General features: G+C 37.4%; 1 protein-coding gene and 1 non-coding gene across 4 annotated transcripts in view; both read right to left on the bottom strand.

Annotated features, from left to right (window-relative positions):
- Positions 1 to 17,010, bottom strand: part of RC3H2 (ring finger and CCCH-type domains 2) — a 49,607-nt gene that overhangs the window by 11,543 nt on the left and 21,054 nt on the right. For all 3 annotated transcript variants that reach the window (XM_061154721.1, XM_061154722.1, XM_061154723.1), the window contains exons 6-11: positions 13,724 to 13,924; positions 13,140 to 13,272; positions 12,908 to 13,026; positions 11,438 to 11,550; positions 5,619 to 5,927; positions 333 to 547 (exon numbers count right to left, since the gene is read on the bottom strand). In XM_061154721.1, coding sequence (XP_061010704.1) covers positions 333 to 547; positions 5,619 to 5,927; positions 11,438 to 11,550; positions 12,908 to 13,026; positions 13,140 to 13,272; positions 13,724 to 13,924 — 1,090 coding nt within the window. The remainder of the gene's footprint in view (positions 1 to 332; positions 548 to 5,618; positions 5,928 to 11,437; positions 11,551 to 12,907; positions 13,027 to 13,139; positions 13,273 to 13,723; positions 13,925 to 17,010) is intronic.
- Positions 13,351 to 13,461, bottom strand: LOC133065733 (small nucleolar RNA SNORD90). Its single transcript, XR_009694991.1, has one exon. It is a non-coding gene; the product is annotated as a small nucleolar RNA SNORD90 (small nucleolar RNA).

The following is a 17,010-nucleotide window of genomic DNA, read 5'->3' as shown; positions in this document are numbered from 1 at the left end:
CATAATCTATATAAGCTATGTGCAGTCTTTCCAAAATTATACTTTAAGTGTATATAAACCAAACATTTAGTATATTATTTCAGAGGATACATAAAACTCACTAATGCTCATCCATGAACCCCATATTTGATTCATAGGAATGAGAAATCTTAAAATTATTGGTATGTAGAATCATAGATTCTTAAGAAAGGAAGAACACTTAAGGGTCATGCAGTCCAAAAGATTGATTTTTTAATGTAGATATTCTAGATAGATATAAATGACTCACTAATTTATTACAACAAATGTTATACTGTAGTTTCTTTTTCATAGAATTATCTAAAATCACTTACCAGTCTGTGGGTACTGTGGGACTTCAAAGGGTATCTGAGTCCTTGGATCTTGAAAATACTGAATGTTTTCAGAATGCTGAGGATATACTGGTACTCTAGTGATAAATGGGCTGGATTTTGGAGGCACAGAATTCAGCTCTGTTCCAGCATTAGTGGGCCCAGCTGAGGTAGCCGCTACATTACTTACAGGAGTCTTAGGTGGAGAGCCAATTTTACTAGAGAGAAAATTTAACAAAGGCAAATGATAAATCACTGCCTATGTCTGTTAAGTCTTCCTCAGTAGGAATTTTTCATAAAATTATATAGTGACCACTGACAGACAACGCTTCAGGTTTTTCAGGTGACAAGGCAATGAATTTCACTGCTACCTTACACTGTTAGTTCACAAGATTATAGTAAAAGATCTCATATTTTGGTGAGGGTGAAAAATAAAAAACAAAACATAAAACACAAACAAATTCCAGGTAGGATTGTTCTATTAAGAGTTAAGATTAACTGAAATGTAAACTCAATGAAGAAAAGCCATTTTTGTCCATTTTGTTAACTGCTGGATCCCAAGGACCGTAAACAGTCTGTGGCATATAGAAGGCACTCAGTAAATATTTGTTGGGACAAATAGAAAAGTTCCTGCCACATAGTAGGTAGTCAGTAAATATCTGCTGAACAAACAGAATACCAATAAAATGGTTACTCATTAAACTGATGCAAAACACACAAGCTTTCTTTTATTCAAAAAAAAAGAAAACACAAATTATTTTTTTTGTTGAGTCACCACACGATCAGTTCCAGAGGATCTTACCATGGCTTCTTACACCCTCTGAAGAAGTCAAACTCTGGCAGAAAGAAGATATGTGGTAACTGAAGAAAAAGATCTTGTTAATGATGCAGGAATTCAATACACTGCATCTCAACTAGATTAGAGGGTTCTTCTCAAACTAGAGAAGCCCTATTAAAGCAACAGTATAAACAACGAGGAATATGGGATGCCTTTAAGTCTAGCTGAGATTAATCTAGAAGATGCTTACTCTTATGTGTACTTGTGTATCAAAATGTAGAAAATAACTAAGAAATTGTAGATAAGAATAGTAAGTACAAACGGCTTAGACGTTAAAGGTATTTCAGTGCTGGGCTTACTCTGAAGTTCAATAAAGGTAAGAAGGAAAATAATTAGGATTTCCTCATAACAATAGTAAGTCAATTCAGTCACTCAGTCAGGTCTGATTCTTTGCAACCCCATGGACTGCAACATTCCAGGCTTCCCTGTCCATCACCAACTCCCAGAGCCTACTAAAACTCATGTCCATTGAGTCAGTAATACCATCCAACTATCTCATCCTCTGTCATATCCTTCTCCTCCTGCCTTCAATCTTTCCCAGCATCAGAGTCTTTTCAAATGAGTCAGCTCTTCGCATTAGGTGGCCAAAGTATTGGAGTTTCAGCTTTAGCATCAGTCCTTCCAATGAACACCCAGGACTGATCTCCTTTAGGATGGACTGGGTGGATCTCCTTGCAGTCCAAGGGACTCTCAAAAGAGTCTTCTCCAACACCACAGTTCAAAAGCATCAATTCTTCGACGCTCAGCTTTCTTTATAGTCCAATTCTTACATCCATACATGACTACTGGAAAAACCATAGCTTTCACTAGACGGACCTTCATTGGCAAAGTAATGTCTCTGCTTTTTAATATGCTGTTATCGGTTGGTCATAACTTTTCTTCCAAGGAGCAAGTGTCTTTTAATTTCATGGCTGCAATCACCACATGTAGTGATTTTGGAGCCCCCCAAAATAAAGTCTGACACTGTTTCCATTGTTTCCCCATCTATTTCCCATGAAGTGATGGAACCAGATGCCATGATCTTAGTTTTTTGAATGTTGAGTTTTAAGTCAGCTTTTTCACGCTGCTCTTTCACTTTCAAGAGGCTCTTTAGTTCTTCTTTGCTTTCTGCCATAAGGGTGGTCTCATCTGCATATCTGAGGTTATTGATATTTCTCCCGGCAATCTTGATCCCAGCTTGTGCTTCATCCAGCCAGGCATTTCACATGATGTACTCTGCATGTAAGTTAAATAGGCAGGGTGACAATATACAGCCTTGACATACTCCTTTCCCAATTTGGAACCACTCTGTTGTTCCATATCCAGTTCTAATTGTTGCCTCTTGACCTACATACAGATTTCTCAGGAGGCAGGTAAGGTGGTCTGGTATTCCCATCTCTTTAAGAATTTTCCACAGTTTGTTGGATCCACACAGTCAAAGGCTTTGACGTAGTCAATGAAGCAGAAGTAGATGTTTTTCTGAAACTCTCTTGCTTTTTCTGATCCAATGGATGTCAGTGTGATCTCTGGTTCCTCTACTTTTTCCAAATCCAACTTGAAAATCTTTAAGTCCACAGTTCACATACTGTTGAAGCCTGGCTTGGAGAATTTTGAGCATTACTTTGCTAGCATGTGAGATGAGTACAATTGTGTGTTAGTTTGAACATTCTTTGGAATTGTCTTTTTTGGGGATTAGAATGAAAACTGACCTTTTCCAGTCCTGTGGCCACTGCTGAGTTTTCCAAATTTGCTGGCATATTGAGTGCAGCACTTTCACAGCATCATCTCTTAGGATTTGAAATAGCTCAACTGGAATTCCATCACCTCCACTAGCTTTGTTCATAGTGATGCTTCCTAAGGCCCACTTGACTTCACATTCCAGGATGTCTGGTTCTAGATGACAAGGTTCAAAGCCATGTGAAATCATGCAAGCTATCCCAAAAATTCAGATTTAAGGGAAAATCTAACTTTCGAACTCATTCTGGCCAGACAGCTAGATTACTATAGCTACATCCTAGATGAATTTCAGGATTCCAGGCTCTCCTTCACAGTAGATCTTCAGTTCACTTCGGTCGCTCAGTCGTGTCTGACCCCATGGAATGCAGCACGCCAGGCTTCCCTGTCCATCACCAACTCCGGGAGCTGGCTCAAACTCATGTCCATCAAGTCAGTGATGCCAGCCAACCATCTCATCCTCTGTCGTCCCCTTCCCCTGCCTTCAATCTTTCCCAGCATCAGGGTCTTTTCCAATCAATCAGTTCTTCACATCATGTGGCCAAAGTATTGGAGTTTCAGCTCAGCATCAGTCCATCCAATGAATATTCAGGACTGATTTCCTTCAGGACTGACCGGTTTGATCTCCTTGCAGCCCCTCTTACCTACATGCTTTTGTCTGAGCTGCTTTCTCCATTGACAAGACCGTTCCTTCCTAACTAGTCATACTTTTGGAATGGTTCAGGTGTCATCACCTTACCGCTAAAAAATTTTCCACAATTAACTTCAGACAGAATTATTGCTATTTTTTTTTTGTTTCAGTAACATTTGGAACACAACTCCGCTGCAGTACCTTTCAGAATATATTATATTTGTTTATATGTGTTTCCCAAACTACACTGGAAGATGCTTAGAGGTAGGAAGTATATTTAGTTCATTTTCATTAACTATGCCAATTGGCCTGATATTTGGCACACAGTAGAAGATTTATAATTTTTGAATCAATGAATAAATGATTTATTTACTTAGACTTTCTTATTTTTGAAAGTTTTTAAGCACTGAGATATAATTTATCCTTGCAAAGTGTACAATTCAGTGATTTCTGGTGTATTCCCAAGGTTGTGCAACCATCACCATTATCTTATTCTGCAGAAGCATTTTCATCACCTCTCAAAGAAACCTGTACTCATTAGCATCTATTTCCCATTCCCTTGTTCCCCCAGCCACAGCCTCTAGCAACTACTGATCTACTTTCTGTCTCCTATGGATTTGCCTATTCTGGACAGTCACGTAAATGGAACTCTACAATAATGGCTTTTGTATCTAGCTTCTTTCACTTAACATAATGTTTTTAAGGTGCATCCATATTGTAGTATGTACTAGTACCTTACTCTTTCATGGTGAGTGACATTATGGTTTTACAACTTTACCTTGTCAAAACCTTTCAAAAGCTCATTTCCTAAGCATGTTTAACACAGGTCTCCATAATCTGGTGCCAAACTACACCCTAAATCTTCTTCCCATACTTCTCCCAGCAATATAATATTTTCCTGTTCTTTGATCCAACTCCAATATTGCTTCACTTATGTAAATGCTGTCTCCCCCATTATGTCGTAAGTTTCTTAAAGGCACAGATATACATCTCATTTTCAAGAGTGCCAAAAGCAGAGCTCAGAATTAGTGTATAAGGAACATGTGCTAAACTAGACAATGTTCTCTATCTCTTCCAAGATCTCTCTGAGGGAAGACTTTAAGAATCATTTAATAAACAAATTTCCCTATTGCATGCTAATTACAGAAATAAACAGTATAAATGTCTACCTATCCATTTATTATTTGAAATCACTAGTAATTTACTGTGTGCCCAGCATAATGCTTTTTCCTTATATGGCATACAATAGATACTGACAGACTATTTATGGGCAACATAATCTGAATATGTTTTACCTCAGACTTTAAGACACTAAAAGAATACAAAAGCCTGAGACATTAGAGATGAAAGTAACTTTTCAGATAATCTGAAAATTTTAAAACTTTTTTCTTAAAGTACCAAAACCTTTCTACCAAAGTAAGTCTTATGCTGAAACCCCAAACGACAACAATAATAATAATAACAGATGCAGATATTTAGTGAGTGCTATGTGGCAGGCACTGATCAAAGCATACTGCAGTATTAAGTCATTCAGTTCTTACAATCAACATACGAGGTAGGTAGTATCATTATATCAATTTTATAGATGAGTAAACTGAAGAAGACAGATTAAGTAACTGGCCTAAAATCAAACAGCTAGAGAAGAGTGAGCCAAAATGAACCCACAGAATCCGGCTTCAAAGATTTCTCTCTTAACAACTACCCACCATCAGAGCACAAAGTGGAACTGTCCTAATCAAAACAGGGGCTGGAGGCTCAAGCATCTCACCTGCTTAGTTTTCTACTTAGTTCCTTTCTGGCACCTCTATGGACTCAGTCCTCAAGTTCAAGGAAATAAGGTGTGAAAAACTCAATTCTGGTTCAAATTCTTCACTTACAGTTGAAGAAAACACCCATAGTTGAAGTGAATTTCCAAGGTCAGAGGGCTAATCAATTGCAGAGCCAGGACTAGAACTCAAATTTTTTTGGTATTTAGTGCTATCTCTACTGCATGAAATAATATGCGTAAAAATTCTGATTACCTGCTTTCTCTTAGGATAAATAAAAATACTCAGGCAATTATAAAAAGGCTAAATTACTCATGTAAACATTTTTACCTACTACTTACTTTTCAGTTACAGACTCTGCAGAAGGCCCAGCAGCATTCTGACCATTGGTGCCAACCTTCCCCACCTTCTTCACAGTCTCCAGAGCTCTTAATGTACTGTCAGTACTACGTGGAATTAGCTGGGAAACACTGTTTTCTGCATTTGAAATTCCATTTGTACTTGGAACAATTTTCCCCGTTGTTTCAGTACTTCCTATGACAGAAATGACATTTCCGGCTGTGGTTGTGACAGTGTTGTTTACACCAACTTTATTTAGAAGAGGAAACGTTCTTACAGTTGCATTGATCTTTTTGTTCCTTAATCGATACCTGTTTCAAAAACAATAAACATATCAGTAAATATTTCATTAACTCTTACCCTAAGTTTAAAAAAAGGTCGGGGGGAGGTGGGCAATGGGAAAAAAATTTCAAGGAAGGAATAGCTTTGAAAAAAACTTTATTCAGCTAAATATCAAATAATATCAAACAACTATAACAGCTGGCACATTACAATGTATCTCTCTCACACATATGTATACACACAACACATGTATTTAGACACACAATTAATACAGCAGGAAAAGTACACATGCATTCAAACAGCATCCTGAGGCGGCAGGAAAAGACCTTTCTGAAAAACTCTGCGTAACTGGAGCACAAAGCACACTATGTGAGAAACGAAAGGAACCAACACCAAATTTGGTCGGGAACGTAGGTGAAAAAGTCGGCGAGGTTTGAAAGAATTCTATTGTTGCCAAGTTGTTAAAGCATCGTATAAAGAGATTAAAAAACCCAAAACGCATTCTTAAACAAACTCCAAGATATATAAATTTAGTATTATATTTTTCAGATTAGTTTATGACTAAAGTATAAAGTATTGGGGTTAAAGATTTTTCTGATTTTAAAGATCTTTCTTTAAAAAAGCTTTTCTGATATTAAATTTGGGACTGATCTAATACTCTAATACATAAAGCAATTTGATCCTGGATTCAATTTAAGAAAATTTATATCCACTTGTACAACAAAAATTTCATTATAGTCCTAGTGAATGTTCCTGCTAATACTTTAACATGGTAAACAACTATGTTACATGAATAGAAAGATGACTATACACATATAGGGTCGTAATTACACATAACTAAATTAATCTGATACCAATGTTCTACATAAACATACGGTAATTAAATATAAACAGTGTTGGTGATGAGCAATGCCTTCACAATAGTTTCCCTTTTAGTCCTTCAGTATCTATAAACAGCTTCATTATTCAATCCTTCTTCCCTATCTCTCCCATACACAGACATTGACAGAAAAAGCAAAGCTCAGTAAAGACAAGTATTCCCAGACCAGTCTGGCTAAAGGTGGAGTGACAGAATACAAAATTTAAAAAAAAAGCAATAGGTTATGGCCAGTTTACACATATCACCTTACAGCTCTGGGGAACCAATGATTACTTCTTGAAAAAGGAGGGTAACAGGCAGACCTATATTTAAAAAGGCAATTTGGTGGCATGGAGGGGTCTGTGCTTTCCTTAACATACTGCTCTGAAACCTGCTTTGCATTTTTCACCTCAAAGGTTCCTGCACAAAATGCCCAGCTGCTCCTTGCTTTCCTTTCTCAAAGGATAAAGCTCAGATATCCTTAAGATTGCTCTTGCAGGTGAAAAATAAAGTTTTAACTGTGGGTCTCTTAAAAGAAAGAAGTGATGAAAAATAAAACCTTAACAAAAGAAAGTAAAGTAAAAGTTAAATAGGGATGCATACGGGACTTCTAGCATCCAGGCAGCTAATGACCTAGACTTGGAATCTGGTCATCAAGGAGCCCCCACAAGCATTTGCTCCCTGCCTTACCAAGTTTAGAATCTATTATCTACCATTAATCCCTACCTTAAACTCCCTTGGCCCAATTACCTTGTTGAACTCACCTGGTAAAGCCCCAATCCAATTTGTTACTTATTCTCTTATTCTGTGCCTGCTCAAGTAGGTGACTGTTGCTAGAGAAAAATCATGCAATCATGCTGAGTAGATTCATTTCAAAATGATGATCAATCACTTAAAATGGCCAAGCAATACATTAATATACTTCTTTACTAAATTAACTTTCATATGTCTAACATCCTCTTCCCTTTCACTCTCCATAGCCCCATCAAAGCTGATGATACTGCCTCCCACTTAACAGAGAGAATAGATGACACCAGAGGAGAGTTACTTATCTTTCCATCACTAATTCCACCAACCTTCCTGCTTCTGTAACTACACATTCCACCTAAAATAAGGGATGAAGAGCTACTGTACTGAACTCAGGTCAATCTCTCCACTCGCACCCCAGGCCCAAGCCCATTTGCCTTCTCAAAAGACTTCACTCCTATAATCATCTTTTCTTCTCCAGTGCATCAACGCTTCATTCGGGTGTCTGCTTAAATGTCATAGTCTCTGGGATCCCTTTCCAGACAATCTCATCTAAAATAACCCCTCCTTTTCAGTCACTCTTCTCCCCTTACCTTGTTACTTTTCCTCATAGTACCATCAGCACCAGGGAGTATGTTTTCCATTTATTCACTTTATGTTATCTTCTCTACTACAGTGGAAGCCCCATGAAAGAAAGGATTTTGCCTTTTATATTCATCTGTCTTTAGCACAGTGCCTGGTGCATGCTAGGTGTTCTATAAATATTTGCTATATGAATGTGTAGTAATCCTTAAACTTCACAGGGCCAAGAGAACTACTGATTTTCTGCCCCCAAGCATTTCCTATCTCAGTAAAAGACATCACTTAGTAACAAAGGCCCCAAACCTTGGAGTCATCCTTGCTTCTTTTTTCTTTATACCTCACATTCGATCCATTAGTCAAATCAGCTCTACTTCTAAGATATATCCCAAGTCTGGCTATTTGTCATCATCTCAATTACTATAATCCTAGGACCAAGCTACTAATCTTCTGCCTGAACCACTGCAGCAGTCCCTCATGTAGCTACCAGAGTAACATTTGTAAGACAAAATTAAAATCCCATTGTTCCATTTGAATAAAACACTAAAATGGCTTCCAAAATAAAAGGCAAACTCTTTGCCAGTGTCCACCAAGCCAGTATGATCTGCCCTTGCCTAACCTCTCCAACATTATCTTTTTCCATTCTTCTCATTCGCCATCCTCCCAACACACTGGTCGTCTTTCTAGTTCCTGAACTTGTTTCCACCTCAAGCCAACCTTGTTTCCACCTCAGACTATAGCATTTTATCAGTAGCTGAAATTATCTGTTTACATGTTTAATGTTCCTCTTTTACCACTAGAAGTACCTCAAATAAGTACCTAGCACTTAACAACCATTTTTAAAATGTATTTGTTGAGATAGTTGACCTCAGGCTTTTGTCCCTCTCCAGAATGCAGTAATCCTTGGGAAAAGGATTCTGATACCCTATACTCTAAAATATACTCATACAAATATTAAGAGAGATCTGGGGCATTTGTTTGGTTAGAGGTATGTACAGTAGAGAAAGTAGGCTGGGGTAAAAAAATTAAGTTAAACAAACATTTGCATTCAAATTCCTCTTGGTACATTATGTGAGTTAAGAAAAAGGATCCATCCTCAAAAAGTCTGAGTTGGGTAGCAACATGCATTTTTTTTTAACCAACGGGATAATGACATCTTTCACCTCCTCAATGCTTTGTATTATCCTGTTTCTCCTTCTTCTTTTTATTTAACAGCAACAGAGTATGAAACTGGTTGAAAACATAAATTGTAGATTATCTGTTCTTTCAACATAAATATACTGAGTTTACATGTCAGATACTTGCTAGGTTCAGAAAATATAAAGATGAATAACCCATAAATAAATGAAGTACAGTGAAAATACACACAGTAAATAAATAAATGCAACACAGTAAGCAAACTGGTAGTTATAAAGTTACCAGGTATAGGGTACTACGGCAGCACAGTGAAGGCAGCAACTAACCACTGCCTGGAAGTCACAGAGGTTTTCAGATGGAAGATGCTATCTGAGTACAACCAGGAAAAGGAGCTCTCCAAACAGAGAAAAGGAGAGTATATGATATAGAGTGAACACACGTACAAAGGAAAGAAGAATGAAGTGTATAGTAGTAAACTGGATGTATCTTAAAAAAGTAACACAAAAGGTGGAGTATGGCTAGAAACCAAGACTGGGCCCAGAACCAACAATAATATACTGAGAACCAATTAAGAATTTAAAGCAGAAGATGGACTGATTAGACACTTACTTATAAAATCTTGGTTGAGACATAGGGAGATGCATGTAAAAAGCTACATAGTGTAAAATGGATAAACTGAGTAAACACACACATATGAAACATTAAATACTGCACCTGGCACAAAATCTGACCAATTAATTTGGCTTATTTTTACTACTACTATTATAAGTTCAGGCAAGAAATAATAAAGTTCTAAAGTAGGAACTGGAGATAAAGAACAAGAAGCAAATTTGAAGATATAAGATGGAAAAGGGATTTTCAGTTGGGCACCAGTTGTGAGTATAATGGCAATGAAATCGCATAATTTCTTCTCCAACTTTTTTAAGTTTAAGTGCTTCCCAAAGGTGGTCTCCTAAATGGGGAGCATTGAGAGATGAGGTAAAAAAGGTAGGCCGGGGGACTTCCCTGGCTGTCCAGTGGTTAAAACTCTGTGCTTCCAATGTAGTAGGCGCAGGTTTGAACCCTGGTTGGAGAACTAAGATCCTACATACAGCATGGTATGGGGCTACCCACCCTCCAAAAAAGCAGGCATAAGTAGATGACACGGAGACTTGCAGGTCACAGAGCAGACTTTATCTTTATCCACAGGGATTCCTAAGCTTCTAATTATCTGCAATGAGCCTTAAATGCAAAGTGCCCCCTATTTTGTCGGGAATTCCTATTCCTATTCCAAGTGTCCCTATTGTTGGGAATAATGGGGTTGAGGGTAGAAAACCACAGCTATAAGATAATTAGGAGGCAACTATGAATCAAGAAAAGGGGATGACAGGTTAGTCTATAAGGACAGAAAAAACAAGTAAGAGTCAAGAAATATACAGGAAGTGACAGACTTGATGACTAAGACAAGCAAGTGAAATCTGAGAAAGATTATTCCAATAGCATGGCATATATAACTGACTAGACAGGGTACACCTGGGGAGAGTAGACAGATGGTATATACAAGAGAAGACATCAATATATGAGAGGAGAAAATTAGCTCAAATTGGATTTAAAGTATCTAAAAACAAAAGAGAGATGTCCGTTAACAGTTGATATGCAGGCCAGATATTCAGTAGAAAGGTTGGAATCAATTTTTGGTGAGATCTCAATGATGAATGTTTTGGTTAAAAAACAAAACAACAAAAACTTGGACAACATTTATTGCAGTTAATCTCCATTTACTTTTATGTCTGGGGTAAGTGGACATAGGAAAAGGGATTACCTATAGGACAAGAGAAAGGGAAAAGAAATGTTAAAAAGACCAAAAGCCATAAAAAGAAAATGTATCTGCTTTACCATTTTACCTGAGACTCAGCTGTTACCTTCAATAGAACCTGAGTACATAAGACTCTAAGCCTAAGAATATTTTCATTCTGCACAGGTGCTTAGTGAAAACATGGATTCTAGCTCTACAATGGTCTAAAATTAGATTCCTGAATAAGGTTCTAAATCACTTGTTAACTATGCTGCCAGAAGCAACAAGGTATGGTTTCAAAAGAAAAGGTCATTTTTCAATCTAAAGAATTCCATGATGTGGACATAACTGCATCTTTGAAACTCATCACAAACTTTGACTCTATATGACTTTCATGATGACCAAAAATTAAATCCAAATAAAATAGAGTTCTCTTAACTCACTTTTCAAGCTCTTCCTGAGAATGGGCAAAAGTACAATTTGTTCCTCGCGGACACCCTCCTTGCTGTCGCAAATCTCGACACATGCTGGTCTTGTATTTGCTGTTTGGCTGAGGCTACAAAAAGAAAATCAATATGCGGATAAATGAAGATTTCAGTTCTCACTCACTCCTTGGGACGTCAGAATTTTATGATGACACCTTTAATTCTTTTTCACATTAGATAATTCTTGTGCTGACATAACTACCACTGCATTGTTTCCTGTTATGAGTTATGTGACATCATCATGAGTTGACATTATAGATACTCCTTCTGAGGATCATCAGGAACTAGCTCAAATGTTTCATTACTTATCTGTCAACAAAACACCCACAAAAATAAAAGATTTTTTCATCAACTCATTGATGCCTCAAAATTATCAAATCAAGCAAACAATGTCAAAAAGTATTTAAAAAGCTGTAAGCTTTGTCTACTTAAACGTTCTCAGGAAAAGGAAGAATACAACTTACCCTAGAAGTTAAAATTTAAGAAACACTAATTTTACTTGTCAACTTCAGAGTACAACTTTCTTCCAAGGGGTTGGAGCCAAGTTCATACAAATAATGAGGCAAAATATAAAAACATCATGACTGCTATAATTTGCATCAAACTCTAAGACATCATTTTTATTTCTGTAACCTTAAGATGAAATATTCATCTTTTAGCTAATATTTGAACATTATAATGTTTTCTTTTTTTTTTTTTTAATCTTACATTCTCTTATTGAGCTTGAAGGTTCAGTTTCTGAAGACACTATCTGTATGTTAATGTGTGTATACTTGTGAGCGTTTAACATTATAATGTTTTCTAATAGAATAAGGACACAAAAGTGGAAAGATCACTTTGGAGTAGATTTGATCCCAGTTCTGTCACTTACTGCCACCATGATCTTAGATAGGTTATTTAACCTCTTTCAACTTCAACTTGGGGACAGCAACTGCTTTGCAGGTGGCTGTGAGGATTAGAAATAATCTATGTAAAATATTGAGACTGTCTCATAATAACTTAATAAATGGATGTTATTATTAGAATAAAGAGTTTTACCTTAAATAACTCCTTCAAAAGTACATTGAAAATACTTTACTTCCACACATTTACAAATATGAACTCACTGGAATGGCAGCAAATGAGAAAAAAGTGACAATTTCCCCAAATTAAGAAAAAATCAGGCAAAATATTTGGATGGAATCAGATCTATAGCCAGTCAAAAAAGCTTGCAGTGAACTGATATTCAAGACACTCCCCAAACTACTGCTGTACTACGAATTATTTATCAGGTACACTAAAACTTAGGTTTCTCTCAAAAGAACAGAGAATAAAAACTTATGTGACAGGGCTGTCACATAAGAAGTTCACTAACCAAACAGCCTGTTAAGATGTTCAGCATGCTCCATTAGAAATAAGAGCAGTCAGAAGAGAAATAACTTTACTTACCTGAGGTGTCTCATGGCCTTTTCTACTATAATTTTGTATGAAGTCCACTAGGCCATGAACCACTGTTTTAACAGCTACCATTGCATTTTCTAGCTGCTCCCAAGTTGGTGAAACAGCATCTAAAATAGTCCGCCAAGCAGATGAAATGAGGAAAAAAAATTTGTTAGCAGTAAATCTCTTGTGTATAGGAAATCATTTTTTAAAAAGCATAAGCAATTATATTCTCACATACCTGGGTTAGGGTCGATGTTTGCAAGAAGCTCTAAGTGAGGCCTCAATCTATTTAAGTTAGCTGGGTCACCTGTTCGTTGCAAAACAATTGTCAATTCCTGAACACTCTTTGCAAAGGATTCTGGAGACTGCAGCTAACACAAAAAGAAAATGAAAAGGTTTTTTACAACACATCTATATTCAAATGCTTTTATTCAGTCAACATACTGAACAGGTTTTCAAGTGTCTTCAGATTCCATAGTAGGAGTATCAATGATGAATTGAATTTTCACCTCAGAATCTGCCCTATGAAATTCATCATTAGACACATAGAAAACTTATTTATTAGCTATCTGGAGTCAGAATCTAGATAAATGACAGACTTGGTAAGCCAGGCTGTTTTCATGTCAATACCCGTATCTGCTACCTTATTGCCTCCCTTAGTTTATTTTGAAATTTAGAAAATAACAAAAAAGAAAGAAAAGATATCTGTGAGATATGTAAGGAATCTCCCAACTGGTTGTCTCTTTAGTTCCTTCAGAAGATTCAAATATTCATCAAGATTAACAACAATGATATAAAATTAGCATCTCTAATTTCACAAACCTTATCAATGATCGACTGCATGTGTGATTTATGCGCCAAGTCACCATACAAAAGTGAGGACCACTGCTCAGGTGAAATACGGAGTCCTGCTTCCATAGCAATATGAACAATTTGGGCATCATGTTCTCTGCGTAAAGCCTCATAACTGCGGAATTCCTCCTTTAGCTGCATCAGGGAAGAGTCTTCATCCCTTTTGGTAACCTAAAAATAGAAAAGAGAAAAAAAAAAAAAAAAACCCATCAGATTTGCTTTGCTCTCACCACTCCCCCAACCAACTTTTTCTTTATTTTAGAAGGGGAAGGTATCTATAGCCTATCAGACACAACATGGAGAAGGTACAGAAAAATAATCTACTTACTAAAAATTCTTAAAAGACACGATCTGGGACTTTCACAGTTGGAGGGAAGTTAGTGCCTGTCTTCAAAGCTCAAAGGACAAGCTCACTCTTCTGTGAGGGGTTAATGTAACTGGTGATATTAAATTGAAGCCAATCCTCATTTACCTCCCCCAAAATCCTAGGGTCCTTAAGAACTACACTAAATCTACTCTGCCGGTACTCTAGAAACAGAATAACAAAACCCAAATAACAGCACATCTGTTTTCAATATGGTTTACTGGGTATTTTAAGCCCACTGATGAGACCTACTGCTTAGAAAAAAATTCCTTTCCAAATATTACTGCTCATTGACAATGCTCCTGGTAACTCAAGAGCTCTGATGGAAATGTATGACGAGAGGAATATTTTCATTCCTGATAACACAACTTTCACTCTGCAGCCCATGGATCAAGTAGTAATTCTGACTTTCAAGCCTTATTATTTAGGAGATACATTTTGTAAGGCTATCGCAGCCATAGATAGTAATTCCTTTGATGGATCAGGGAAAAGTAGACTGAAAACCTGTTGGAAAGGATGCACCATTCTAGATGCCACTAAGAACATTTGTGATTCACAGGAATAGGTTAAAATATCAATATTAACAGGAACTTAGAAGATTTCAGCTCTCATGGATGACTCGGAAGGATTCAAGACTTCAGTGGAGGAAGTAACTGCAGACATGGTAGAAATAGCAAAAGAACAAGAATTAAAGCGGAGCCTAAATATGTGACTGATTTATTGCAATCTCACGATAAAACTTTAATGGAATTGCTTAAGATAAGCAATGAAAGTGGTTTCTTGAGATAGAAGCTATTCCTGGTGAAGATGCTGTGAAGATTGCTGAGATGATAATAAAGAATTTGGAATAACACATAAATTAAGTTGATAAAGCAGCAGCGAGGTTTGAGAGAATTCACTTCAATTCTGAAAGAAGTTCTGCTGTGGGTAAACTGCACGCCAGACAGAAATCATCTGTGAAAGGAAGACTCAGTTCATGGGGCAAGCTGCACTGCTGTTTTAAGAAACTGCAACAGGCACTCCAACTTTCAGCAAGTACTGCCCTGGTCAGTCAGTCATCAACAATGATGTAAGACCCTCCACCAACAAAAAGACTAAGGCTTGCTGAAGGCCCAGATAATAGTAAGCATTTTTAGCAATATTTTTACATTAAAGTATGTACACTTTTATTCCATCATGCTATTGCACAGTTAACAAAATACAGTATAGTGCAACATAACTTTGATATATACTAGGAAGCCAAAATATTCATTACTTGCTTTATTATTTGCTTTACTGCAGTGCTGTGGAACAGAGCCTGCAGTATCTCTGTGGTATGACTATTATCCTTTAGAGAATGGGAAATCACTGAGAACTTTTAAGCAGAAGAGGGACATGATGGTTAAGCAAATATTGGCACTACAGCTGATGATTAAGAAATTGAGAAATTTCCTGCCACCAAAAAAAAGATTATTAGGGTATTTTTACAGCTTTAATCTATACTTGAGTGACAAAAAACAAATTCAAAGGTGGAGTTTCACATGTCTTACTGAAACTAATTATCTAAAAGTATGCAGCTAGTTAATTTTCACAATAAAAGATACACTTATTCCTAAACCATAAAATCTGCTAATGGCCATGTGAAATCTGATACTTGGTTAGAATTCAGACCACCTTCTGAAAGGGATGGGCATACCAGATTACCTGACCTGCCTCTTGAGAAACCTATATGCAGGTCAGGAAGCAACAGTTAGAAATGGACATGGAAGAACAGACTGGTTCCAAATAGGAAAAGGAGTACGTCAAGGCTGTGTATTGTCACTCTGCTTATTTAACTTATATGCAGAGTACATCATGAGAAATGCTGGGCTGGAGGAAGTACAAGCTGGAATCAAGATTGCCGGGAGAAATACCAATAACCTCAGATATGCAAATGACACCACCCTTATGGCAGAAAGTGAAGAGGAACTAAAAAGCCTCTTGATGAAAGTGAAGGAGGAGGGTGAAAAAGTTGGCTTATAACTCAACATTCAGAAAACTAAGATCATGGCATCTGGTCCCATCACCTCATGGGAAATAGATGGGGAGACAGTGGAAACAGTGTCAGACTTTATTTTTTGGGGCTCCACAATCACTGCAGATGGTGACTGCAGCCATGAAATTAGAAGACGCTTACTCCTTGGAAGGAAAGTTATAACCAACCTAGACAGCATATTAAAAAGCAGAGACATTACTTTGTCAACAAAGGTCCGTCTAGTCAAGGCTGTGGTTTTTCCAGTGGTCATGTATGGATGTGAGAGTTGGACTGTGAAGAAAGCTGAGCGCCAAAAAATTGATGCTTTTGAACTGTGGTGATGGCGAAGACTCTTGAGATTCCCTTGGACTACAAGGAGATTAAACCAGTCCATCCTAAAGGAGATCAGTCCTGGGTGTTCACTGGAAGGACTGACGCCGAAGCTGAAACTCCAATACTTTGGCCACCTCATGCGAAGAGTTGACTCATTGGAAAAGACCCTGATGCTGGGAGGGATAGGGGGCAGGAGGAGAAGGGGACAACAAAGGATGAGATGGCTGGATGGCATCACCGACTCGATGGACATGAGTCTAAGTAAACTCCGGGAGTTGGTGATGGACAAGGAGGCCTGGCGTGCTGCGATTCATGAGGTCGCAAAGAGTCAGACATGACTGAGCGACTGAACTGACTGAGGCCTAGTACAGGCTCTGAAACTTAAGACTGAACACATTGTTCAAACTCTTCAAATTGATGATTTCCTCATCAGTAAAATGAAAATATCCCCAGACCACCTCACTGGTGGTTTCAATTGCTACTGGTGGCACAGGAGACAACAGTAATATGACCTCTAGTACATAAAGATTGGGAAATCAATCTGAGAGTTGACTTAATAGCATCAAT

The sequence above is a fragment of the Dama dama genome, chromosome 11, assembly GCF_033118175.1.
Source record: "Dama dama isolate Ldn47 chromosome 11, ASM3311817v1, whole genome shotgun sequence".
Classification (NCBI taxonomy): Eukaryota; Metazoa; Chordata; class Mammalia; order Artiodactyla; family Cervidae; genus Dama; species Dama dama.
This window is presented reverse-complemented; position numbering and strand designations above follow the sequence as displayed.